The sequence below is a fragment of the Microcaecilia unicolor genome, chromosome 1 (assembly GCF_901765095.1).
Source record: "Microcaecilia unicolor chromosome 1, aMicUni1.1, whole genome shotgun sequence".
Taxonomy (NCBI): Eukaryota; Metazoa; Chordata; class Amphibia; order Gymnophiona; family Siphonopidae; genus Microcaecilia; species Microcaecilia unicolor.
Window position 1 is genome coordinate 542,169,197 of NC_044031.1, and position 27,121 is coordinate 542,196,317.

The following is a 27,121-nucleotide window of genomic DNA, read 5'->3' on the forward strand; positions in this document are numbered from 1 at the left end:
TGGGAATGTGAGCCCTTGTGCCCCGACTGAGCACGGCGAAGATGGAGTGCCACCGCGCTCGGTCAGGCAGCCAGACAACCCCAAGCTTCACCTGCACTTAGCCACTGTCCCCAGCGGTTGAGCCCCTGGGTTCAAGCGGCCGACAGGACTTGGTGGCCGCCCCCATCAGAGGAGATGCTCTATGCCCAAATATGGGCTTCCTTCCTGAAGTTGCTCAACTCCAAGATGGCTGCCACAAGCTGAGATGCCAACTCCAAGATGGCCGTCCTATCCTGGCGATACCACATCCAAGATGGCCGCCGCATCCTCGAATGCCCATACCCTGCGTGAGCAGGCTGCACCTCTGGAGGAGTGTAGCAGAGCGTAACACCACCCTGCTGCCTAAATTGTACCTCGGGGTTCCATCGCTGTCTGCCTGTCTGTTTTCATAACATTCCCTAACGTCAGCTCAGCTTGCCACCAGCGTTCCCTTCCCTCATACTGTTCTGCCCTCTGATGTCATTACATTTTGACACAAGGGCGGGGAAATGAGGGGGAATGGAACACTGGAGGCTGGCTGACGTCATTTGATGTTACGAACCCAGGCAGCCAGACAGCAATGGAACGTTGGAGGTGCAAATTATTATATAGGATATGCCGGTGCTTTTCTTTGTCCCTAGTGGGCTCACAATCTAAGTTTTATTTGTACCTGGGACAATAGAGGTTTATTAAGTGAGTTGCCTAGGATTACAAGGAGTCACAGTGGGACTCAAACCCAGTTCCCCAGGTTCTCAGCACACTGCATTAAGCAGCTCCTCTATTCCAAGGGTCAGACTGGATAGGTACTCAATCTTTATCTGCTATCATCTAATATGTAACAAACTGAAAATGGCTGATTCAACTATTGATATGTCTGAGGAAAAAAAAAAAAAAAAAGAACCGAGATACATAAACACACAAATCAACTGTTTAAATTTTACAGTTGGCCCTGAAAAGAGAATACATTTTATCAAAAAGAAATAATTAAAAAGAACATAATGCACTGGATTTAGAAATGTAGTACAGCTGGGCTGTAATATAATCTCTAATGAAAACACTTAATTGGCTGTTGCCACAATGAATTTTAAACCATATCATCTTTAAAAGTGTCACCAAAAATAATGTGACACCTTTTTAATGGACTAATGCAATACATCTGTGATTAGCTTCTATGCACTGAGTTGGTCCAATACAAAGATATCACCTACCTTTATGTGGACTAACATTGCATAACATATTATTTGGCTGAGATAATGATGGCAAAAGAAGGGATGTTCTGTTAATATGATGAAAGAAGAGGAAAAGGAAACTTTATTACCCAAGAGCTTCCTTGGAACAAAATTCCATTAATGTAATTAGACTCTGGAGATTCTTATCAAGGCTGAATACGTGGGCCACAGCAGAGCGTCCAACCGAATTAAAACTGATGAGATAGAGGTTATGAAGAATTCCCAAAAGATCAGCATGGTCTGTTTCATCTATGGCTGTGGAGCACTGAAAGTGCTGGAACAGTTCTGAGATGTACTGTAAAGCCTGAGTTGCATGCAAGAGCCACGAGGCAAAGGAGTCATCAGTAGCACTGTCCACCTGAAGATTTTCGTCCTGATCCTGCTCAGAAGCCTGGCAGAGAGCTCTGACCAGCAGGTTTGTTGCTTCATACTCAGAAAGCAGAAAAAGGAGACCCTTCTGTGACTGTGCCAGAAACTTCAAGATGTCTCTTGTAGCCTGTGTCACACCAGGGTGAGCATTAGTGCCAGGGATTGAGAGCAGTAAGGTGGCAGACTCCAGAAAATTGTGACTGTGAAGATATCTGCAGAAACAAGAGGAAAAACAGAGACTCTTAAATGCCCAAAATCAAAATAAAACATTAAGCACCACATTGTTTTATATAGTGAGAAAGCTTGAAAGGCTCCCGCTAAAGCCTTGTTATAATGGTGTCCTTTTTAGTGAAATCTATCCAAACATAGGAGGGATTTATAGAAACTGACTGATAATACCATAGGAAGCCATTATTATTGAGGAGAAACACACTAATGGCAGGTTCTTCGGCTGGCTATGCTTTCCTGCTGCATACAGTTAGACACAATAAATAAACCACTGTCATTCACAAATAATTCTAAGTTCCCACTATGAAATCTACTCAATAATCTTTTTTGGATAATCTTACATAAACAACTAAATAACTAGCACACACGTCTTACTTGTATATTCCTTTAGATTTGAGATTGCAGCAAATCTTTTAACCTTTCCACTACAGACTACAGAGAATCTGGTTTTCAGGACAGTCAAACTACACAACTAAACCTGGATAGTCAAACTACACAGTGTCCAGAAAAAAGGAGACCCCCCTTACAAAGTTTCAAAATACTTTACAATTGTTTAAACATTTAGTATGACCTTTGAAAATATATTAATATAATGGGGTTTTTTCTTAGTTAATTCATAATGTGTATTCAAAGTATCCTCCTTCAACCTTGACACATTTACAAAGTCTTCAACGCCACTGAGTTGTTAGCTCAATGAATTCTGGGGTATAATTAATTATGTCCTAAGTCCATGTGTATCCAAGTTCTAAAGCATCTTTCTTTCTCCCATTTTCTTCTCATTCAGGAAGAATGCAAAGAGGAGAACAAGCTGCTGCCCTGGTACTCTCTAAACCGATGATTTAATTCTGGTGGCAGCCTGAAGGGAGGTAGAAGAAAGAACCTTGAGGCAACAGTAAAGGTTTTCTTTAAAGGCAAGGGAAAGAATACCACCAACCACCGGCAATGAAATGCCAGAGGAGTATCAGAGGAAGCCAGAAGTGAAATTTTAAGTACCTTGAAAATTTCCAGCCCTCAATATTAAAACTGTCTAAAGATGTTTTAGGACAAGGGCTTCCAATACTGCACAAATGTCTCTTTAAATGTATTTATTCGTATCTGTTCACTATCACTCCAGTGCTTAAAGTTTATCTGTTCATCACCACTCCAATGCTTAAAGTTGTTTACAACATAAACAACACACACACAATGTAATGTACATTCATCATCTGCTACCTAAACATTGTTAATATCTATGCTATAAACTAAGGGACTCTTGATTTTTCACATGAAGGGTCGCACAGACCATTTCTAATCATCGAGAGGGCCACACAGGGATGGGATCCCCCTTGAAAAAGAGTCTTCCGAGGGAGTAAAGGGGAATCATATTCTGCTCTTCAGTGATTTCAAATGCTGAGGAAGGATAGGAGGAGAAGGACATATGGTTCCTGGGGGAGGGGGAGCAGTTACTTACCTCCACCTTCCTCCATTCTCCTCCATCTTCCCCCTGAAGTAGTGGAGACAGGTGGGGCACACTTTCTTCCACTCACACCCTCTATATACTCTACGCTCCCCTTATTTCACTCTCATACCCTTTCTCCACATCCTACTCTCTCATTATCCCCTTTTCTTCCCCCCTCCCACAGTCCTGGGAGAATACTGAGTAGAAGCTGCCACTGCAGGCAAGTCAATATTGCTTTGCTGAGAAATTTGATGCCTTAAAGCCTAAGAGAGAAAGAGAGACCGAGTTGATATATTCTAATTTGCTTAAAAACCAAGTGTCAGTAATTACCTTGCTTAAACTGCCCTAAGAGAAATGGTCGTCTTAGGTTATTTTTTTTTAGTCTGTTTTAAAAGAAAGAATTAATTTGCTTCAACAGAAAAATCTTAGGCTCCTTGTGTGCCTTTTCCCTGCCTCCCTCCCCAAGGGTATTTCTTATTTATAGTTTATGATCCCAGTGGAGGCCATTTTTCATAACAGTTAATTTGGGATTTAAATGAAGAAAGCAGCCAGCTGGACTTAATAGATTAATTGCAAGTCACTGACTAATCAAACATATAAACAGCGAGTGACCGTACTCACTCGCAAATGCGCAGTAGAGACTTCCCTGTCTGTCCCGCCCCCGCGTCAATACGTGATGACGGGAGGGGCGGGACAGAGAGGGAAACTGCGCCGCCGAGGTTGCTACCCCTCCCCCCCCACTCGGAGTCGCCGCCGCCACCCCTCCACCCGGCCCGGGCCTTTTCTTCCCTTCTGAACTTACACATCCATTCGCCGAACGCAGCAACGCACATCAGCTGAGCTGCCCCTTCCTTCTCTGCCTGTGTCCCGCCCTTGCTGACGTTACGTCACAGGAGGGCGGGGCCACAGGCAGAGAAGGAAGGGCCCACGGCAGCTTAGCTGATGTGCCTTGCTGCGTTCGGCAAACGGATGTGTAAGTTCAGAAGCGAAGAGAGGGCCCGGGCCAGGTGGAGGGGTGGCAGCAGCGGCGGCGGCGACTCCGAGGGGGGGGGGGAGCGGTGGTGACCTCGCGGGGGGGGGGGAAGGAAAACTCCAATACCAGCCCGTTTTTACGGGCTCAACGGCTAGTCAACACATAAAGGGCAAAAGATATTGCTTAACAATTAAACAAAACTAAACACAGAATCAAACTAATATTTGATATACACAACAAATATGAATGATCTAGAAGAATAAAAAATGTATGGCATAGAATCAAAAGATATTGTACTGTGTGTATAAAAGTAAATTATAAAAATGAATTATAAAAAGTAAATAATGGTGAACAAGTGGTGATTGATATCAGTGAGTGGAGGAGTGGCCTAATGCTTAGTGTAGCGGGTTGCACCTAGGGAACTGGGTTTGATTCCCACTGCTGCCTGATGGTTGACAATGAGTTGAGATCCTAGGGAACCAGGTTCAATTCCCTCTGCAGCTCTGTGTGACCCTGGGCAAGTCACTTAACCCTCTGTTGCCCCAGGTACAACAGTAGTATATAAATATTGAAATGAAATATAAAAAAAAAAAGAATGAATATATGAAGTAATGGGAATTAATTATACATAAAAGTCTAATAAGTCATTTCAACAGAGAACCCCATATGATCTTTAAAAGAAAACTCACATTCTCAACACTGGAATAAATAATATACATAAAAATATATAGAATGGGCAATGCAGTCACACACAAACATGTATAAACGTGTATATGAAAATTTTAGATCATATATAGAATGCATATATAATGTACATAAACAGAACAAAAATATATATAAATTATAAAAAAAACAAAATGTGCTTAAATAATATACACAAATCTAAGTATGAGGTACATATAGAGATAGGGTGTCAGTACATAATAGAAGGGTTCAGTGCATCTCAAATTTAAAATGAGTTATAATGCTGTGGAAATTCCTTTAAGCATTTTGATTAGACAAACTGATTCAGGATTTACCACTAGCATATACAGCAAACCAACAGATCATAAGTTTTTACATTCTGTGTTGGCTTGCTTTTTCTTGGCTTCTTACATTTTGATAGTTGTCACACTTGATTACTCAAAGAGAACCTTGCAATCAGTCTGTTTGAGACTATAAAGATTGTGTTGCACAGACACACGTTTTTAATGAACAGGCCATTATAATAAAGAGATGTCTAAGAAAGACAGCATCTATGCAGATGAGTACAAGTTACTAAGATAAGTAACAGCTTGTTGGTCTGTGAAAAAAGATTGAGAAAATATCATGTGTCTGCTACATTTCTCACCACTGGCTTTTGATATGCAGAAAGAGTACACTGGTATTTAATACAAGGAATTAATTGTTTTAAGGATAAACATTTATTAATAGCATATACCGGATAAAATAATCTGACAGATCAACTTGTATCCTGTGTGTAGCCAAGTGAAAAAAAAATCCCCAGTGATGTTTGGGCATTTCAGTTGTTGCAACTGTTCTGTTAACAGGCGCTGCAAACCCACCAGTTTATGCAGCCTAGAAATAAGTACTACTTACTACTACTTAACATTTCTAAAGCGCTACTAGGGTTACGCAGCGCTGTACAATTTAACATAAAAGGACAGGCCCTGCTCAAAGAGCTTACAATCTAAAGGACAAGTGAGTAGACAATACGATAGGGGCAGTCAAATTGGGGCAGTCTGGATATCCTGAAGGTAAGAGTTAGGTGCCGAAGGCAGCACTGAAGAGGTGGGCTTTAAGCAGAGACTTGAAGATGGGCAGGGAGGGGGCTTGACGTAAGGGCTCAGGAAGGTTGTTCCAGGCATAGGGTGAGGCGAGGCAGAATGGGCGGAGCCTGGAGTTGGCAGTGGTGGAGAAGGGTACTGAGAGGAGGGATTTGTCCTGTGAACGGAGGTTTCGGGTGGGAACATAAGGGGAGATGAGGGTAGAGAGGTAGTGAGGGGCAGCAGATTCAGTACATTTGTAGGTAAGAAGGAGAAGCTTGAACTGAATGCGGTATTGGATTGGAAGCCAGTGAAGTGACCTAAGAAGAGGGGTGATATGAGTATATCGGTTCTGGCAGAATATAAGACGTGCAGCAGAGTTCTGAACAGATTGAAGGGGGGATAGATGGCTAAGTGGGGAGTCCGGTGAGGAGTAAGTTGCAGTAGTCAAGGCGAGAGGTAAAGAGAGCGTGGACGAGAGTTTGGGTGGTGTGTTAAGACAGGAAAGGGCGAATTTTGCTGATGTTGAAGAGGAAGAAGCGACAGGTCTTGGCTATCTGCTGGATGTGTGCCGAGAAGGAGAGGGAGGAGTAGAAGATGACTCCGAGGTTGCGGGCAGATGAGACGGGGAGGATGAGGGTGTTATCAACTGAGATGTACTTCATTATATATCCCTGTAATGTTATCAACATTAAAAAACCACAAAGAGGATTAAAATATAGACACAAGAAAATAAGAGTAGGGCTGACAGGAGAATCAAAGAGAAGCCCCTTGTAGAACACTTATTAAAGAAGGGCATTTTTTTTAATGTACTAGATACCTGGAGTGGCTACTATTGGAAACAGAATACTGGGCTAGATGAACACTTGGTCTGATTCAATAAGACAACTCTTGTGTTCTAAGATTTCAGATTCAGTGTCCTCTTTATTGACACATCAACTTGGAAAGGGGAAGGTATTGATAAGGTTTTACATGGGAGGGAAAACAATAAAACTTTTCTAGATAAATATTATGGAACTTGACAGGGCCACCAAGAGACAAAACCAGGCCTGGGGAAAATATGCCCCCCCCCCCCCCCCCCCACGGGGCCCACCCCAATTACTTGTCCTGCTCCCGTCACTGTGCGCAGCAAAATTCCCCAGGGCCCGGCACTAGCATGGCTCTCCTGTTCCTGTGCGCAGCAACTCCACGAAGCACAGTCCTTCCTTTCTTCCTGCCATGTCCAAAGAGGCTGTTTGGACGTGACAGGAAGGAAGTACTTTGCTCTGCGGTGCTGCCACACACAAGAGCAGGAGAAGAATGCTAGCGCTGGGTGGGCCCCCTTGGATGCCGGGTCCTGGGGAATTTTGCCGCCCCCCCCCCCCGACCCTGGAACTTGATCTTGTTTTTTTTTTTTTCCTTCTGCTATCCCCTTCTGTTGGTGCAAGTCACAACGGCACCTCTTCCTCAGAAAGATGCCACTGCTCTCTCCCTGCATACAATCACTCAACTAAGACGGCATCCCCCTCTCCAAACTACTTACAGCGCCCGACGACCCGGCTAGAATCTATTCCTGCAATTTATTACTTACCACGCTGTGCGGAGACTGAGACACCATCAAAAAGGGTTATAGACTGTTTTGGTTTTTTTTTAATAAAAGACTGTCCGCAAAAAAACTCCTTATTCAATCTATGGACCCATATATTTAAACCCAAACCTGCAACAAAGAACTTCTGCTTCTGACTTCTCCTTATCGTAAATGAAGGAATTGGATGGGACTACACACTTCCATCTTTCCAAATGACGATTTGCTAAGTTTTTGACTCCACTATCCCTATCCTGAAATAGTAATGCTGCATCCTAATTGTTCACTCTATGGGCTATGCTTGACTTCAAGTCACTGATGCAGATTAGCTCATACTAGAAATGTTAAATAGTAGTAGTAGCTCATACTCAGTATTTCAGTTTACAACTTATTTACCAGATCAAGAGTTGCTCCAACTCGCTCTATTATCCTTAACTGTTTCTCTTTCAGGGCATATCTACCACAGCTAGAATAAACTTTACTGCTGCAGATAAACTATTACTGAGCAGTTCTACTAATCATTCATATCAGACCTTATGTCAGACCAGAAATGCTAGAGTGTTTCCTGTTGAACAGTTACTACCAAAGAGAACTATACCTTTTGACTGTCACCCAACCTGAGTTCCCTAGACAATTTTTGCTGACCATCAGGTTCCACCTCACACTTTCACCTTGAGTCCACTTTCCTGGACCAATACTACTACAAAGTGAATTTACAACCAAACATTCCCCTTTGAGCAAAGCCACACTGCTATAAACATTGTATTGTGATTCCACCTCACACTATCCTGGACTACTACCCACTCAATTTACAAAATGGAAAATTCTCCATATTCCACAAATCTCAACCTGGCTTTAAACCTCATCACAGCACCGAAACAGTGCTAATTACATTACTTATCAACCTCAAAAAGGAAATCACAAACAGAAAAAACATTCTCCTACTACAATTCGACATGTCAAGTGTATTTAACATGGTCAACCATCATATACACTATATAAACAAGGATTCAAGTCAATCTACATCCCTTTAAAAAAGAACCTGCACGAAATTTCAACCAGAATTACAGATGGCATAAATATTATGGAATCCTGGGCATCAAAGTTCAAACTCAAAACTGAACAAAGACAAAACACAATGCCTAATAATCACATCACCCCACAAAACTGACCACTTTCCAAAAATCTCCACCAAGGGCACATCCCTTCCAATCTCTGACAACCTAAAAATCCTAGAAGTCACCATAGACCATAACTTGACCTTGGACAAACAAATCTCAAACACTACGAAGAAAATGTTCCAAACCATGTGGAAACTGAAATGCATTAAAAACTTCTTCCCAAAAGATGTATTCTGTACACTAATCAAATCAAAGACACAACAACCAACCAACTGGAATAAACCCCGAATATGTACACCACCGACAAAATAAGGAAAACAATGACAACAACAAATTCAACCATCGAAGAAACAGACAGTTAATAAAAATAAACACATCAAACCCCACCTTGGAACCACATCACCCAATCCAACTAGGATACGTCAATGCAAGATCAGCAGTAAGCAACTCAGTAGACATACTAGATTGGATCACCACAGACAAACTAGACCTCTTATTTACCACAGAAACCTGGTTCCATAGTCCTACGGACCCCGCCATCCTACAAACGTGCCCACCAGAATACAAAATCACGCACTGGACAAGAAATGGAGAAAAAAGAGGAGGCGGAATAGCTTTAATATACAAACCTGAATTCACCATCACAATCACAGGCGAATCTACCTCACCACAACTTGAAATTGCATCGACAAGAATCAACCATCCAAGCCTAATAGGACACCTTAACACAATCCTATTCTACAGGCCACCAGGAAAATGGCAAGACGCCCAAACACAACTCATGGATTTCATCTCGAATACCTGCGTATCAACCTCAAACATCCTCATACTAGGTGACATCAACTTACACCTAGAAGATGACACCCTACCAAGTACACGAGAATTCAAAGAATTCCTACAACTCTGGGATCTACAAACACCCAACTTACAACCAACACACGAAAAAGGACACACACTAGATATCATAACAAATAGACTCGAACCGAACTCAACTATCACACTCACCAACACAAGATGGACACCTACATTATGGTCAGACCACCATAAAGCAAATGTCACCCTTTACTGGCGAAAAACACAACCAAACACAATCAACAAACATGAGCGAACAACCTACACAACGAGAGGAAAAATAGACCCCACAACATTCTGGCAACAGATCTACCAGAGCGAATGGACTACAAACGCTGGCACCATCCAATTCCTCCAAGAATGGGACGATATAAGCACAACAACATTAGACAAAATCGCCCCAGCCCAAACCAGAACATCACACAGGAAAAATGCAAATCCATGGTTCAACGAAGAGCTGAAAAAACTGAAAACACAAGTCAGGAGACTTGAACGAGCCTGGAACAAAAAGAGAGACGAACAAACACTAAACGACTGGAAACAACTTCGGAGAAAATACAAATACACCATCAAACAAACAAAAAGACTACATTATAAAACATTAATAGGACCAAACTACAAAGACACACATAAACTCTTCAACCTCGTGAACAAACTGTTAGACACCACACCTGTTACAACCAACAGCAAAGATATACCAAGTGTCGACAACCTTCCAAAACACTTCAAGGAGAAAATTGTACAATTACGACACAAAATACCCGCCAGCCCTATAGAATACACCACTCTCCTAGACTGTCTAGATCCAGAAGAAGGAACACACCCAGCAGACAGAACCTGGACCGAATTTGAACTATTATCAGAAGAACTCATCTCTAAAACTCTCAAAAAATATGCCAAATCCAACTGCAAACTAGACATATGTCCAAATAGCCTCATGCAAACTGCTCCTCAACAATTCATAATAAACCTAACAAACCACATAAACTACATGCTACAATATGGACTCTTCCCAAAAGAAAAAGGAAAAATCTTACTCACACCAATTCCTAAAGACACAAAGAAAAACACGAGCGAAATAACCAATTGCATCCATACCACTAATAACCAAGATAACCGAAGGTATGGTAACTAAACAACTCACAAACTATCTAGACAAACATTCAATACTGCATGATGCCCAATCAGGATTCCGTTCGAATCACAGCACAGAAACAGTATTAGTCACCCTTATGACCAAATTCAAACAAATAATTGCAACCGGCAACAATATACTCCTCCTACAATTTGACATGTCAAGCGCCTTCGACATGGTTGACCATGGAATCCTACTACACATACTTGAATACTTTGGCATCGGAGGAAATGTCCTGAATTGGTTCAAGGGGTTCCTAACCCTGCGCTCGTATCAAGTCACATCAAATTCAACCACGTCCAAGGCATGGATACCTGAATGTGGAGTCCCACAAGGATCACCTCTCTCTCCAACTATATTCAACCTAATGATGATCCCTTTAGCAAAACTCCTATCAAACCATAACCTCAACCCGTATATATACGCCAATGATGTGACAATATACATCCCATTCAAACAAGACACCAAAGAAATCTCCAGCGAAATCAATCAAAGTCTACACATCATGAACACATGGGCAGATGCATTCCGCCTGAAACTAAACGCAGAAAAAACCCAATGCCTGATACTCACCTCCCAATACAACACAACTGAATTCAACGTGATAAACACACCAAACCTAAAACTTCCAATCTCAGAAACGCTAAAAATCCTTGGAGTGACTATCGTCCGCCACCTAACACTCGAAACTCACGCAAACAACATAACCAAGAAGATGTTCTTCAGCATGTGGAAATTGAAAAGGATTAGACCATTCTTCCCAAGATTTGTCTTCCGCAGCCTAGTGCAATCCCTCGTCCTTAGCCACTTGGATTACTGCAACTCATTATACGCAGGCTGCAAAGAGCAAATACTGAGGAAACTTCAAACAGCCCAGAACACAGCAGCCAGGCTCATCTTCGGAAAACCTAAATACGAAAGGGCAAAACCACTATGAGAGAAACTACATTGGTTTCCACTCAAGGACCGCGTTACTTTTAAAATTTGCACATTAGTCCATAAGATCATTTACGGTGAAGCCCCAGCGTACATGTCTGATTTAATAGACCTACCACCTAGAAACGCCAAAAGATCATCCCAAACTCACCTCAACCTTCACTACCCAACCTGCAAGGGCTCGAAGTACAAGACGATACACGCGTCAACCTTTTCCTACAAGAGCACGAAGTCTTGGAATACATTACCGCGCAACCTAAGAATGATTAACTAACAAGCCTCCTTCCGTAAACTACTGAAGACTCACCTGTTTGAACAAACTTATGGAAAGAGCCAAAACACATAGAGACCACACTCACTGTTCACCAATGCAACACACATCCACTTCTGATCCATCATCCCTTTATCCAGTCAATCATACATTTATTCACGGAACTATGTACACTATATGTCTAGGTGTTTAATAATGCCCTTTTTCCCATTGTCTCCTTCTAATGTTTCTATGTTGATGTCCCATTGTTATACTCCCAATGATATTCGAATGTCTCGCACAACTCTGTTCAATGTAATCCATAACCTAGTCGTAACAAATGTATTTCTATTATTCAAGTCTTATTGTAAGCCACACTGAGCCCGCAAATAGGTGGGAAAATGTGGGATGGATGGTCCCGGGGACCCTGCACAGGAGGCCTCGGGTCAGCTGGAGACCCACTAAATGCTTCCTCTGCTCCCAGCATCTAAGGGTCTAGCAGCAGCCATGCTTATTGATACTCCTGATGTTGGCGCAAAGCTCAACATCAATGCCAACACCTCCTACCTTGATGCCAAGGAACCAGACTTGGCTTCAAAAATCTTCTCACATTGAGCCTCTCTGGAAATCTGAGTCCTCTTCTTCATGATTCTGCCAAAATTATTATACTTATTTATGGCCCTTTCCCTCCTCATTCCAGAGCAATTCTTCACTAGATTGCAGAGACGGATGTTTCTCTATATCTGGAGAAGGAGATCTCCGCGAGTTCATCATTCCATTTTATATCAGCTAACAGTGGGAGGAGGTATAGGGGTCCTCAATTTTAAATTACATTTTCAAGCGGCTCAGTTACAGATATTAGCTGAATGGCTATCTAAGTCTTCTAAGACCTGGATGAGAATTGAGCAATCTTGGGTGGGAGACATTTCGTTATGGGCAGCAGTTTGGCTTTCTAAACAGGATTTTAACTTTGTTGCGGTCCATACCCACCACTACTGGCTTTCCCCTTCGTACTTGGGAGAGGAATTAAGAGGTCAATTTTTCCCTGGGCATAACTATTTTCTCCAAATGGCAATCAGATGAGCACCAGGTTTTTTTCCAGGTCAGCTGGACTCCACCCACAGGCAATGGGAATGCCAGGGTCTTTGTTTTTTTTTTTTTAGAGCAGGTCTGGGAGGAAGGGGAATTTGTCCCCTTCCCAGACTTACAAGAAGAGTACAGGCTCACAGAGAGTGATAGGTTCCATTATTGGCAAGTGCACAATTTTATGAGAAGTAGGACTTGTGGGGAGTTGGGACTAGTGGAGACTCATTTGGAACGTGCACTGCGGAGTGGGGAGCTAGATACGGCATATCCCACTTATATAAGGCTTTAATTCATTCATCTACTCCCTTACAATTCTATCTCTCTAAATGGGAGGGGGATTTGGGTAAACAGTGGGACATTCAGCAATGGGAACTTACCCTCCGGTATCTACTTAAAAGTGTTGGTGGCTAGCACCTTAATGGATAATAGATATAAGATATTATACCGATGATACTGTACCCCTATGCTCCTCGCACAGATGTATGGGGCAGGTGGAGGGACCTATTGGCGATTGTGGGTTCAGAGGAGATATATACCATATTTGGTGGTCCTGTACAGTGATAAGACCCTTTTGGACTGTGATACTGTACACTTTACATCAGATTCTAAAGGTGGCTTACCCAGACCAGGCAGAATATTGTCTGCTTCATTTCAAATCTTTGGGAGTCAAGAAAGAACAGCATACACTTGTTACTAGCCTCTTTGTGGCAGGTAAACTGGTCTTGGCAGCAGCTTGGAAGCAACCGCATGCCCCCTCGCTAGATTTAGTACTTTGCAAATTGGGTTATATCTACCAAATGATTAAGTTGATGGCTATGCAACATGGTCAGATGCTTCAATTTCATAAGACATGGGAGCCTTATCAACAGTGGTGCTCCCGAAGGAGACCAAACCCTCTTTAAGGGTGAGCTTTATAATATGAATGGTTTCTCAGGGAGCAGGGTTCTATGTTTTAGATTTAGTTTTATAGGCCCACTGTGCATGAGAGGGTAGGATGAGGCAAGGGAAGGAGGTGTTGGTGGAACTATGGAGGGTAAGGGGGGCTGCTATATGTTTTGTTATGATATGTTCTGTTTATAATGTATGGAATTGTTAAAATTTTTCATAAAGATTTTAAAAAGAGTCGGGTACTGGGGGAATTCACTAGTCCTGCTACTGTACATGTCCTGCAGATCTGGGATTCCTTGAGCACATAAGAATTTTCCTATCTCTAGGTATACCCCCTTGTGTTACAATAAGTTGCTTGTCCTTGGGCTGACCAATGAGGTCATTACGACTTGGGAGGTATGGGGGTTGATAAGACTGGGTCAATTTGTAGATTAGGATAATAAGTTTGTGCCCTTTGAGACCCTGATGCTGGAGGTCAATCTCACTGTAGATCATCACTTTACTTACTGTCAGGTTTTACACTTCTTGTAATGGCCACAGGTTAAACTTGATTTGTTCAGGGAAAACACGGAAATGGAAAACATACGTGAAGATTTTCAATTCACTCGACATTTACTGGCTGCTCTGTATAGATATGCTCGTGTCCTGAAACATTCGGAGAAATGGGAATTTGAGCTTAGAGTTGCCTATGAACTCTCTGACTGGGAAGCAATGGAGGCTGCATTGGACAAAGTGGCAATAGCTGCCAATGTTCAGGAGAATAATTATAAATTTTTGTGCCGGTGATACTTGACTCCAGACAGGGTTCAACATTGGTTCTCCCAAGCTTCGTTGGCTTGTTGGAGTCTTTGTGGTCATACGGGCACTCCTGGTCATATCTGGTAATTCTTGTCCTAAGGTCAAAGCTTTCTTGAAGACTGTGCAGTACCAGATTTGTCATTGTAAAAAGCACTGGGTGCCTTGGGACCTGGGAATGTTCTTATTAAACCAAGCAATTCCGGATATGAAGCGGGCCCAGTTCCAACTGATTAGTCATCTGCTTAATGCTGCCAAACTGACTTTGGCGACTTACTGGAAATGGGATGAACCACCTTCTATGGAGATTTGGAGAGCTAAGTTGAGCTATATTTACAGAATGGAGATGTTAACAGTCGAGAGGCATAACTGAATGTCCAAATGGCATAAAGTCTGGGGTCCTTTGAAAAATTTTCAATTGTCTTAATAATGTGTTATGTGTTTTTCCTGAAAGGGGGGCGGGTTTTCCGTAGGGTATGTGGGGAGGGGACTGTAGGGGGGATACTGTTGGGTTTGGAGGTAGTCGGGGTTTCTAACTTGGAAATCAAAAGACAAATGTAAGGTATTTATTTATCTTGGTGCTCACATTCATTGTTCTAGTTCACCTGTGAAATGCTTATTTTGCAAGTGTTCAATAAAATCTCATTTTCAATTAAAAAAAAATAAAATGCTGTATGGTATCACTATCTATATACAAGATCAGGAAAATTTTAGAACAAATTTAAGATTACACATAAAACTGCAAACTAAAATTAAAAATTATGAACAGAGGAGTTTAACTGCACAGGCCATGAATTTACAAAGAGAAAGATTAAAGAACCCATTTAAAATAGCAACCTTTACTTTTTCTTCCACTGTCACCTTTATAATCCCAATTTCTGAAAAGAGCAAGGTTCTGCAAGGTAAAGCTTCCTCTTTATAAATTATTATTGGTCATTGCAAGATTCGAGTCTTTAACCTGGTGGTATAACATACTATAGGCTACAATGCCCACTATACCTTATTTTCTATCCACCACTTTACAAATCATGCCATCTTACCTAAAAAGAACAGGATAAGGATCATCTCTCTCTGGGGGTCCTGTAATGCGAGCCAGTGTTGGAAAGGACTTGACTGGTGGCTGAATCATTGTGTAGGGTGCTGTCTCCATCAGATGGAAGATCTCATCCAAAAGGCTTACAAGTTTATCCACTTCTCCTTCACTAACATTTGAGGACTCCAGGAAATGGTCCATATCCATAGAAGCTTCCATATCATTCTCATACTCCTGGTTTACTCGCTCATGTCTAGAATCAGGGTCCTGTTCAGTCTCCCCATGACTAGAAGCATGGAGGGTGCCATCAGCCAGCTGGTCACCTATCCTTTTCACTTCTGATAAAATCTCATAAAAGTGGCATTTCTGCAGGATAGCAGAACCAGCAGTGACCACTCTCACAGTTTGCTCCAATAAAATAAGGTCTAGCAGTTTTTGATAACCACTCTTCCCGTAAGCTTCCAGTCTACTTTTTAAGAACACTTCCATTCCTTCAGTCATGCTGATGATGCCATCTAAAGCTCTCAAAGCATTAAGCTTAAGAGATGAGGATACATGGTCTGCAAAAAGCAATTCATATAATTTATCAATGACACCAGCATGCAAGAGAGCCAACACTCCCTGAGCTCCACATTCTGCTAAGGCAGACACCAGTTTTGTTCCAGCCTTGAGCTGCCGGACATTCAAGGCAATGGGCTGCTTAAGAGCCACCTGCAAGCTTAGAGCTTGCATGGTCCAGTTTACTAGCTGGCTCAGATAGTCTTGCTTAGAGTTCTTTAGCTGTAAAAAGCTTAATCCTTTAATAATCAAGCCTGGAATTTCCTCTAAGGCTGTAACCCACTTGGACCCCCTGTCATCTTGATACATCTCCAGAAGTTCAGTCAATTTACTTGAAATTTCTGTTGCCCCAGTATTTTCCTTTTCTGCATCTTGATCCCTTATCTTACAGTCTTCATTTTCAAATGCAGTTTTGTAAGGGCAACTAAAGTATAACAGAGGTCCAAGATCCCGGTCGTAAGGATCATAAGACATGGTAGGTACTGAGGCCAGATCCTCAGCAGTATATTCCATGTCAAGGCTTGGATACTTAAATGTTTCACGATCCAAATCAGCAATTCCATCTTCATCACTTGAAATCTGTTCATAGCCATCGTCTCCTGAAAAGGAATTTTGCAAACATAATTAATATCACATTTCTGATGCACTAGGAAATTTCCCTCTGTTAAAAAGAATGAATTGACTTGCCTTCTTTCAGGTCAAGAATTTGTCTTTGCTATATACCTGTCCTAGGTCTTAAACTGTCAAGACTGGTTATAAACTCACATGATGTGCTGTGAGATAAGGTATGAGTTGATCTGAATGGGTAAGATTATACCTTTACTCTGATGACAACTTTATAGCTAAGTACTGAAATATTGGGACAATGCAGTTTACAAATAAATCTGACTCTATTTCAGGGAAGGAAGAGAGTATGTAAAGTTTTAGGGGATAAACAGTAATCGTGAAGAGAGGTGGCTACTGATTCTGTATATCCTCAGAAAAAGAAGGAAGCAAGGGAAGAATCAGGGAGTTGCAAATACAAAACAAAGGAGAGGCTCAACCACTGCCCACACAATGACAGAAACAGCAGCAGATCAAAAACATCCATAAAGCAAAATTAAATATATCAGTAAATAATAAACACAAATAACTAAGTGCAATGATTAAATAAGTACATAAAAAGTGCACTGACTTGATATAAAACGTTAAAACAGGTTGAATATAAAAATAAATATAACAGAACATACACATAAAAAGCATCAAACATATATAATGCATAACAAAGTCTATAGCCGAATCAATTGCCCATGCTTCGGCATATAGCCTGCCTCAGGGGACTTAGTTCAAGCAGAATGCTGATGCTTAACAGAGACAGCTAAACTGGGACTCCTAAGGAGAGAAAAATGGAAATCAAAAAGAAATATTGAGGTAAATTTTCAAAGCACTTAGATGTATAAAGTTAAATAGTAATCAATGGAATTTCGTAAGTCGAAGTGCTTTGAAAATGAGCCCCTAAATGTCTTTAAAAAAAAAACCAACCCAACAACAACAAAATTGAATCACTATAAATACTACAAAAGAAAACCAAAGGGCTTACATAGGGTACCACCCCAAGGATAGGAGGCTACAAAATTTCTCTCCATATATCAAAAAGACGAGTCTGACCACAGTGGTCCATGCCATTACAACATCATGACAAGACTACTGTAATGCCCTGTAGACTGGCCAAACCAAAAAGAGTTTTTATCTGCTCCAACTAATTCAGAATGCTGCAGCATAACTGAAGGCTGCAAGCGGCGTAACCACATCACACCCTTCCTGCAAAAGCTACATTGGCTACCAGTACCTTACAGGTTTAAATTTAAAATTTCACGTTTGATTTTCAAGATCCTCAAACAAAATGGGCCAGAGTATTTAATGAATAAGTTAGCTCTTTACACGCCTTTAAGACTCTTAAGGTCCTCTCAAGAATCATCACTATCTGTACCCTCGTCAAAAGAAATTGTACGATGCAACACCTGCCCGCGAGTCTTCTCAGGAGTGGCCCCACACTCTGGAATTTACTCCCAGAGGGGCTATGTATAACTGAAGACTACCTCTACTTCAGGAAACAGGTAAAAGCCTAGCTCTTCTCCCAAGCCTTTAATACATAGGGTGACTTACTGTAAACTCATTCTGCACCTGGACTAACTTGCACACACACTAACTTAGATCAGTTCCTTATCTCTTGCTTAACTATACAACAAACTTGCTTTGTGTTTAACTAACCATCAGCATCAAAAGGTAGCATGACCATGGGAGATTCAATGTCTATGGAGCATGTTAGGATGCTCCAGAAGAGTCTGGAACTGTCACAGGATAGTCTGCCAGAGGTGAAGTATTTTTGGTCACAATGAATAAGCGATTGTTGTCTATGTGTATTAGAGAACTTGGTTGGTAGTTTGATACATTAGCTGGGTCTCTACTGGATTTGGGGATTATTATTATTAGCATTTGTATAGCGCTACCAGACGCATGCAGCGCTGAACACCTGATACAAAGAGACAGTCCCTGCTCAAAAGAGCTTACAATCTAAGTAATACAGACAAACAAGACAGTTATGGGTGAGGGAAGTAATGGGTGAGAAGGGAGGAAGGGAAAAGGGGAGGGCAATTGTGGCTAGGAGCTAAAAGCAGCAGTGAAAAGGTGGGTTTTCTGCATAGATTTGAAAACAGGTAGAGATGGAGCTAGACGTATAGGTCCAGGATAACAATAATTGTGGATTCTAGAAAAGAGCCCTTGCGGCCACTGGGATGGATCATATATTCATATCATGTAAGGAGTTTGGAGCCCAATACGTCTGCTAGAGCTGCATAGAATTGTTAAATCATTATTCCCGGGTGCTTTGTTGTTTGGTAGCTCTTTAACAGCTTCTATAATTTCTGAGAGTGAGATATTAGAGTTTAAATTAGCTTGCTAGGAAGGGGATAGGGAGGGATGTGTGAGATTATCTAAGAAACTAGTGGAACCCAGTCTGTTTCCTCAACAATGAAACGGGACCTAGGAACGCTCTCTTGTAAGCGATGTTTTGTCTCTCCCCTGCCCTCCACTCCCTTCCATGCCCAGCGATTCTTCCCTTCCCTGCCCTCCATGTCCAGCGATTCTCCTGTTCCCTGCCCTCCCATCCGTGTCCTGCGATTCTCTTCTCTCCTGTCCTCTCCTCCCATCCGATCTATGTCCATCAATTCTGCTCTGCTCTCCCCTCGATGTGCCATGATTCTCTCTTCCTTTGTACCTCATCATTTTCTGGCTGGCCTGGCTGACTTCCCTTCCGTTGGTAACATCCTGACGTCAGCTCACCTCCAGCGTTCCCTTCCCTCTCACTGTTCCGCCCTCTGACATCATTACAGTTTGATGCGAGGGTGGGGCAGTGAGGGGGAATGGAACGCTGGAGGCTGGCTGATGGCATGAGATGTTACGAACCCAGGCAGCCAGACAGCGATGGAACGTTGGAGGTGCAAATTATTATATAGGATTATTAGAGTTTCTGAGGGGGTTATTTCTGAATTAGAAAGCTGTTGATAGTAATTTGAAAACTGCTGGGCTATTTGGGTGTCTGAGTAGTAGGTGGTCACAGTAGCATCTGTAATGTGTGTTATTCGGGTTCGGTTTGATTTGGATTTTAGGAATTGGGCTAACACGTGATCAGCTTTATTGTTTTTTGCAAAATATGTGGATTTTTGTAAAAATATAAATGAAATTACTTGTCTGCTTAAAATCATATTAAAATTATATTTGGCAGTAAGAAGTTTTTGATATGTATTGTGATCTTGAGAAAGTAGATAGTTATTTTCTAAGGATTTAATTTCAAGAGAGTAATTCTTTTTTTCATCTTTTTGGCAAGTCCAGCAGAGTAATTAATTATAACTCTACTACTAATAATAATCATTTCTATAGCACTACTAGATAGAATATCCCTAATGAATATGTATTAGAGAGATTTGTATGCCCACTGCCTCCATTGTATGCAAAACTCTCATATGCATATTCCTTGAGGATATCCTGAAAACCTAGCTTGTTTGTGGCCCTTGAGGACCAAACTTGGACAAGCCTGTATTAAAAATTAAAGTGAGCAAACATTACATTCAGTGAAATTTTTTTAAATTGTACAAAATTTCATATTATTTTTCCCACTACAGTGTAAGATTTAAAACTAGAAGCTATATATATATCCCAAAATTTTGAACAACTCTAAACTGCTCTTATAGGAGAACAAAAGTTACCAGATTAACAGCACATTTGTCACACTGAAATGCTGAAGTTTCTATCACAGCTCTGTTGGTACCATAATATACAGCATACCTTCACCATCATCATCTTCATCATCTTCATCTTCAGGAATGCTTTCTGCAGCTTGGCCATCCTCTTCATCTTCATCCTCTTCCAGATCCACATCATCATCCTCTTCTTCCACTTCCTCCTGTTGGTCTTCCTCTGCTTCCCCTTCATCTGAGTACTGCCTTTCTTGGTGAACGGAGGCTCGCTCTGGAGAAATAGGTTCAAAATAATCCTCCCTGCGGTCACCTTCATCTTCCTTGTCTTCACCTACTACAAAAAGTATAAAATATTAAATTTGGAATCAGAATACACAAACGTTTGCTCTAGTAAGGGAAAGGGAAATGGGACTTGATATAACGCCTTTCTGTGGTATTTTGCAACTACATTCAAAGCAGTTTACATATATACAGGTACTTATTTGTACCTGGGGCAATGGAGGGTTAAGTGACTTGCCCAGAGTCACAAGGAGCTGCAGTGGGAATCGAACCCAGTTCCCCAGGATCAAAGTCCGCTGCACTAACCACTAGGCTACTCCTCCACTAGTAGACAGACATGCAGTACAATTTGCACAAAAATGTCATACTTAATTACTATTTGCTAGTTTTAGCAGACTGAAAATAATTTTTAAAAAAGTGAATACAGGCAAGTAGAAAAGTTTGGACACCATTTCAGTTGATTCATTATTAATGGGGTTTTTTTGGGGTGGGGGGTAAGTTGTTAATAAGGCTCAAAAGTTCAATATTCATTAGGACAATTCTACAGCTTTGACCCTTTTAAATTTAGTTTGTGATTGTTGTTCTGCCTATTTTCAGCAATGATGGGCTCCCCTAAGAAGCTGTCTGAGCATTTGAAAATGAAAATAATTCACTTTTACAAAACAGAAAGTGGTTATTTAAAAAAAAAAAAAACTCTAAAAGCTTCTAGCTAGCAATTTCAATTGTCAAAAAAAATGGAGGTATATATTACTGTTGGAAGTCAGGACAAGAACTGAAAAACCAAGAAAACTCTGACACTGCTCAAAAACTGGTCACACCAGCAAACAAAACTCACCAATTACTGTGCAAGACTTGCTGCAAAATTCAGTGGAGATTGGAGTTATTGTCTACAGGTTCCAGTACAGCACTGCTTATATACCAGTGACTGTATAGGTGAGCTTGAGAACTTTTCTATAACCTCCATACACAAGTCACTGTCTAAACCATGCGATTCTCGACCAACACCCTGGAGGTATGTTGCTGGGCTGGCACAAACAGCAGTGGCTTGGAGTGGAGAGCGACAGCACTAACCCCAATGCCATGCTCCTTCCCTGGGCTGCCAACAGTAAACCATGTTTAGCAGGCTTTTAATTCCAATGTACAGAGCCACTGGATGAGAAAGCCCACTAAGCATGGTTTGCTGCTTACACAATTTAGGAATGAGCGCACTGCTAGGATTAGCATAGCCAAGCTGAGTTTCCTGCTCCCTCTTTCCCCTCCCAGCTGCTGAACATTGAAGTTGCACTTGAAGAGGGGAGGGGGGAGGAGGAAGTGGAGAGAGGGTATAGGGACATGCTGGCCCATAGGGATAGGAGGCAGGAACAGGGAAATGCTGGCCTAAAGTGGGGGTGGGGGAGAGAGAGAGAGAGGAGAGACAAGGAGATGCTAGGCTACAAATGTGGGTGGAGAGGGAGAGAAGATGCTGGGCATGGTGGAACCATGTGGAAAAGGCATGGGGCTTGTCAAGCAGATGAGTGAGAGGAGGAGGATGGTGAGTATGGAGGGTAGAAGTGGACAAATGGGCGAAAAATGGAAATAGAAGACCAGATGAGGAGAGAGAAAGGAGAATTGGGAAAGCTAGGAGGTGAGAGGAGGATGGTGAGTATGGAGGGCAGAAGTGGACAAATGGGCGAAAAAAGGAAATAGAAGGCCAGAGGAGGAGAGAGAAAGGACAACTGAGAAAGCTAGGAGGTGAGAGGAGATGGAAAGTTGATAGGTAAGTGAAATATAGATGGAAGCCTGAAGAGTAAGAGGATAATATTTGAGTGGGCAGACAGAAATTAAAAAAAAGAGGAAGTATGACAGATGTAGTGAGGGAAGGAAAGGAGGAAAGTGGAAAAAGGACAAATGTACAGCTCCCACCAGAGAGCAGAAAACAGACAGGAAAGCAGAAGAGAGAAATGGGAACCAATATACTTGCAAAAATAAAAATCCCAGCCAACAAATGTAGAAAAAGTGTTTTATTTTGAATTTACTAAGAGGCATTTTCAAAGCACTTAGCCTTCCAAAGTTCCATAGAAACCTATGGAACTTTGGAAGGCTAAGTGCTTTGAAAATATGCCTCTAAGTGGAATATGTTAGCTTTGGAAAGTGTGCATCTCAAGCTAAGACAATATCTGCATTCTCTCAATTTATTTATCTAACTGAAACTTCTGACTTCCTATTCTGTTTCTCTATACTTTTCTGTACTCATTTAAATAAAAAAGAAAAGAAAAAATTCAAACTTTGTCTCTCACTGTATCTTGTGCACTGCTTACTTTCTTAAACTATGAAACCTCTGATAATTCAATTGTTCACCTGGGTCTTCTATACTGCTCATACTATCCTAAAATTTCTAATTTCATCCTCTCCTCTGCATATAACAAATACAAAACCACAACCATAAATACTCCAGGACATACCCTCCCTACCTCGGACAGTTTGAAAATACTCGGTGTCACACTCGATCGCAACCTTACCCTCGAGAGCCAAGTAAACTCTGTAACAAAGAAAATGTTCTATTCAATATGGAAGATCAAACGATTAAAACCTTTCTTCCCAAGAGCAACTTTTCGATACTTAATACAATCAATGGTCCTAAGCCATGCAGATTATTGCAATGGAATCTACGCGGGCTGCAAAGGACAACTCATAAAAAAACTCCAGACCGCCCAAAATACAGCAGCCAGGCTGATATTCAGCAAAACACACTTCGAAAGTGCCAAACCCCTCCGAGAAAAGTTGCATTGGCTCCCAATCAAAGAACGGATCATCTTCAAAATCTGCACCTTAGTCCACAAAATCATGAACGGCGTAGTCCCAGGATACATGAAAGACCTTATAGACTTACCAATAAGAAACAAAGTCAGATCGTCAAGATCCTACCTAAACCTACACTACCCAAATTGCAAAGGACTGAAATACAAAACAACTTACGCAGCCGGCTTCTCCTACATAAGCGCACAACTATGGAATGGGCTCCCAAAACCTGTGAAAACAATCCACAACCACTTGAACATCAAGAAATCACTAAAAACCTACCTTTTCAAAAAGGCCTACCCCAACGATCCCACGTAACCCTCTTCACCTACCAACACAGCATGACTATGATCGAACAGGACATCACGCAATCTTCATCCATTCCGACCCTCCACTTATACCTCATAAGATCACTATACAGTTTTGTATATGTTATCCACCGACTGGGTAAACGTCTTTGACGGTACTATGTAAGCCACATTGAGCCTGCAAACAGGTGGGAAAATGTGGGGTACAAATGCAACAAATAAATAAAATATATAAATAACTGACTGTTAGAACTAGTCTTGGTGGAAATCAGAGTTTTATTTTTTTTTTAATTTATAGAAGTCTTTATTGAGCATTGTTAATACAAAACAAAGCATACATAACTCAGCACAATGCAAAATGGAACAGGTATGCTGAGCATAACACAGCGTACATAACGGAAGAAAGCACAAGGGAAATATCAATGCTATAACAAATACAGATTATACTTCAAACATTTTCAGTTTTATTGCTGATACATCCCCCTTACCCTAACTACCCACCTCCCCTAATTTACCCAATAGACCCCCCTCCTCCCCCCCACCCCCCAATATCCTCCCTTCTACCCCCCCCCCTCCTTCCATCAGAACCAGTCACCTTTTATCCAGAACACACATTCAAAAAGGGTCTCCAAACCCTTTCCCATTTAGGCAAGGTTTTCCTTTTCACTGCCGTCAACCTCTCCATCTCACATATATAGCGCACCTTAGTAATCCAGCCTACCAGTGAGGGAACCAATGGCGATTTCCAACTCTTTGCCAAATTTATTTGAGCCACATGCAAGGCTCCCCTCACCAAGAACCACTGACTCAAAGTAAGGCCCTCCGGCCTCTGCCCGAGTAAAAAGACCAAAGGATGCCACTGTACAGACTTTCCCACCCAAACCTGAAGACATGACTGCACACCTTTCCAATAGGCCTTTGCCTTGGGACAAGTCCACCAAATATGTCCCATGGTCCCCACTCCCCCACAGGGAAATCAATTTTATCTGTGCCTTGCTACTTTGAAAATTATTTTTAATAGCCCTCTCCCTCACCTTTGCTCTGCAGCAGTTACCTGGTCTTGGAGGCAGGCTTTTGTTGTAAAGCAGAGGTGTAGTAAGGTGGTTTAATACAGAACTGGAAATAGGTTTCACAGTTAACCCATTCTACAGTTCCTTGGTTGTCCAGGCACTCCCACCCTACCCCTCAGCCCACCCACCCCAAGTGAGACACTTCCTATATAGTATGCCTAATCCATTGTCTATCTCCAACAATCTGGTGCCAAGATTAGAGATGTAAAAGAAAGTTTGCCGAGACTCATCAAGCCTACTGACCACTATCCTATGCTGCTAATTCAAGTTGGCACAAATGATACTGCTAGGTATCCTACTGAACATATCAAGTGGGATTTCATGGCTCTGGGTCAGAGGGTGAAGCACTTAGGCAATGAGACACTGTTCTCACTGATCCTTCATGTTGAAGGTAAAGGCCGAATGAGGGAAGCTCGCATCCTGGAGCTGAATGTGCGGCTCCATGGATGGTGCCAACGTGAGTGCTTCAGCTTACTTGACCATGAGATGATTTTCTATAAGTTACTGAGCAGTGATGGTGTCTATCTATCAAGGAACAGACGAAGCGTCTTTTGTAACAGACTGGCTAAAGTACTACAGAGGGCTTTAAAGTAAATTGGTTGGGGATAGGTAAGAGAACCCCCAAAGTCATTAATAACCCTCAGAAGGGCAAAATATCAAATACCTTTATAGAAGAGGGGGAAAAAAAAAAAAGAGTAAATTCTGGACAGCCCCAATGTCCGTAGTATGGGTAACAAATTTCTAGATCTAGAGGCTAGAACGATAGAAGACAACTTGGATCTAGTGATGGTCACGGAGTCGTGGCTCACGGACAACCATGACTGGGACATAATTATACCTGGCTATAATCTATTCAGGAAGGACAGGGTGGAGGGAGGAGTGGCATTATATATTACTAGTAAAAAAGGCCCGTTTCTGTCTGAAATGAAACAGGCGCTAGCAAGATTATCCCCCCCCCCCCCCCCGTCTTCCTCTGTCCCCTCCAAGTCCCACGGCCCCCTTTCCTCTCTTCTGATTTACAAGCCGTCCTCCCTCCTTTCTCCCACTCCCCTGCAACTCACCACTTTGTGCACAGGTTTCCAGGTGTTCTCCATGGCCCTGTGGTCGGCCACCGCCTGCTTGTGCCCCACCGCCTTCAGGTCGTGTTGTGAGTTGTTGTCATTAGTGAAGTGTTTTTGTGTGTGTGATAGATATTGTGTTTTTGTTTTCAGAATGTTGTTTGAGGTTTCGGAAAGGGAGGGGTGGGTGGGGTTGGCTAGTTGGGAGGGTGTGATGGTGTGTGTGAGTAAGAATGTTAGGGGGAGGGGGGGATGATGAACTGTGAGGGAGTGGCGGGAGGGCTTAGGAGGGGGTCTGCGTTCCTGTGGTGATGGGCTGAATGTGGGGGATCCTTCAGGTCATGTTTGTGCTGGCTGTCAGTGTAGGTTTTTGGTGTGGTAGAGATTTTGTGTGTGTGTGTGTGTGTGTGTGTGTGTGTGTATGTTTGAGGGGGGCATGGTTTGTGATGTGTGAGGGAGTGACGGGGTGCTTGGAGGGGGGTGTGCATAGATGGGTTGATGATGTGAAAGTGAGGAATCGTTCATGCCATGTTTGTGTTGGCTGTCATTGTGGTTTGTTTTTTTTGTTTTTGTGCTAGAGAGAGTGTGTGTGTGTGTGTGAATGGTTGGGGTGGCGGGGCGGATGGTGTACTGTGAGAGAGTGGCGGGGGAGTTTGGAAGTGGGGGTCTGCATTCCTGTGGTGATGGGTTGAAAGTGAGGGATCCTTCAGGTCGTGTTTTTGGTGGCTGTCAGGTTTTTTTTGTGTGTGTGTGTGTGTGTGTGTGTGTGAATGTTTGGGGGTGGGCGGATGGCGAACTGTGAGGGAATGGCTGTTGGCTTGGAGAGTGGTCAGGGGCTTGTTACAGATGGACCAATAATAAAGAATGACAACCTGGATGCAGCAGCTCTTAAGTTTGCTTGTTGTATTTTGAGTGTATAACAATGACAGCTGCGTGGGAGAGTGGAAACAGAGATCAACTAAATTGGCTTCCTTGCTTACATGGAACTAAATAGGCTCACCTCTTTTTTCTGGTTGGAGGAGCTCTGTTTTCTTTGTGTAGTAATCGGGAGGACTGGGAGGGGGCGGGGTGGAAGGTGTGTTGCAGCGGCGGTTGGGGTATGGAGGGGGTTCAGGGGCTCTGAGGGGGGGTGAGCGTTGCTTGGGGGGGGGGGGGGGGGGGGGGGTTGGCGGCGC

General features: G+C 42.3%; 1 protein-coding gene across 1 annotated transcript in view; it reads right to left on the reverse strand.

Moving 5' to 3' along the window:
- The window catches only part of VIRMA (vir like m6A methyltransferase associated), a 341,503-nt gene that overhangs the window by 218,052 nt on the left and 96,330 nt on the right, over nt 1-27,121 (reverse strand). The window contains exons 7-9 of the mRNA XM_030216723.1: nt 20,542-20,787; nt 15,668-16,817; nt 1,337-1,828 (exon numbers count right to left, since the gene is read on the reverse strand). Coding sequence (XP_030072583.1) covers nt 1,337-1,828; nt 15,668-16,817; nt 20,542-20,787 — 1,888 coding nt within the window. The remainder of the gene's footprint in view (nt 1-1,336; nt 1,829-15,667; nt 16,818-20,541; nt 20,788-27,121) is intronic.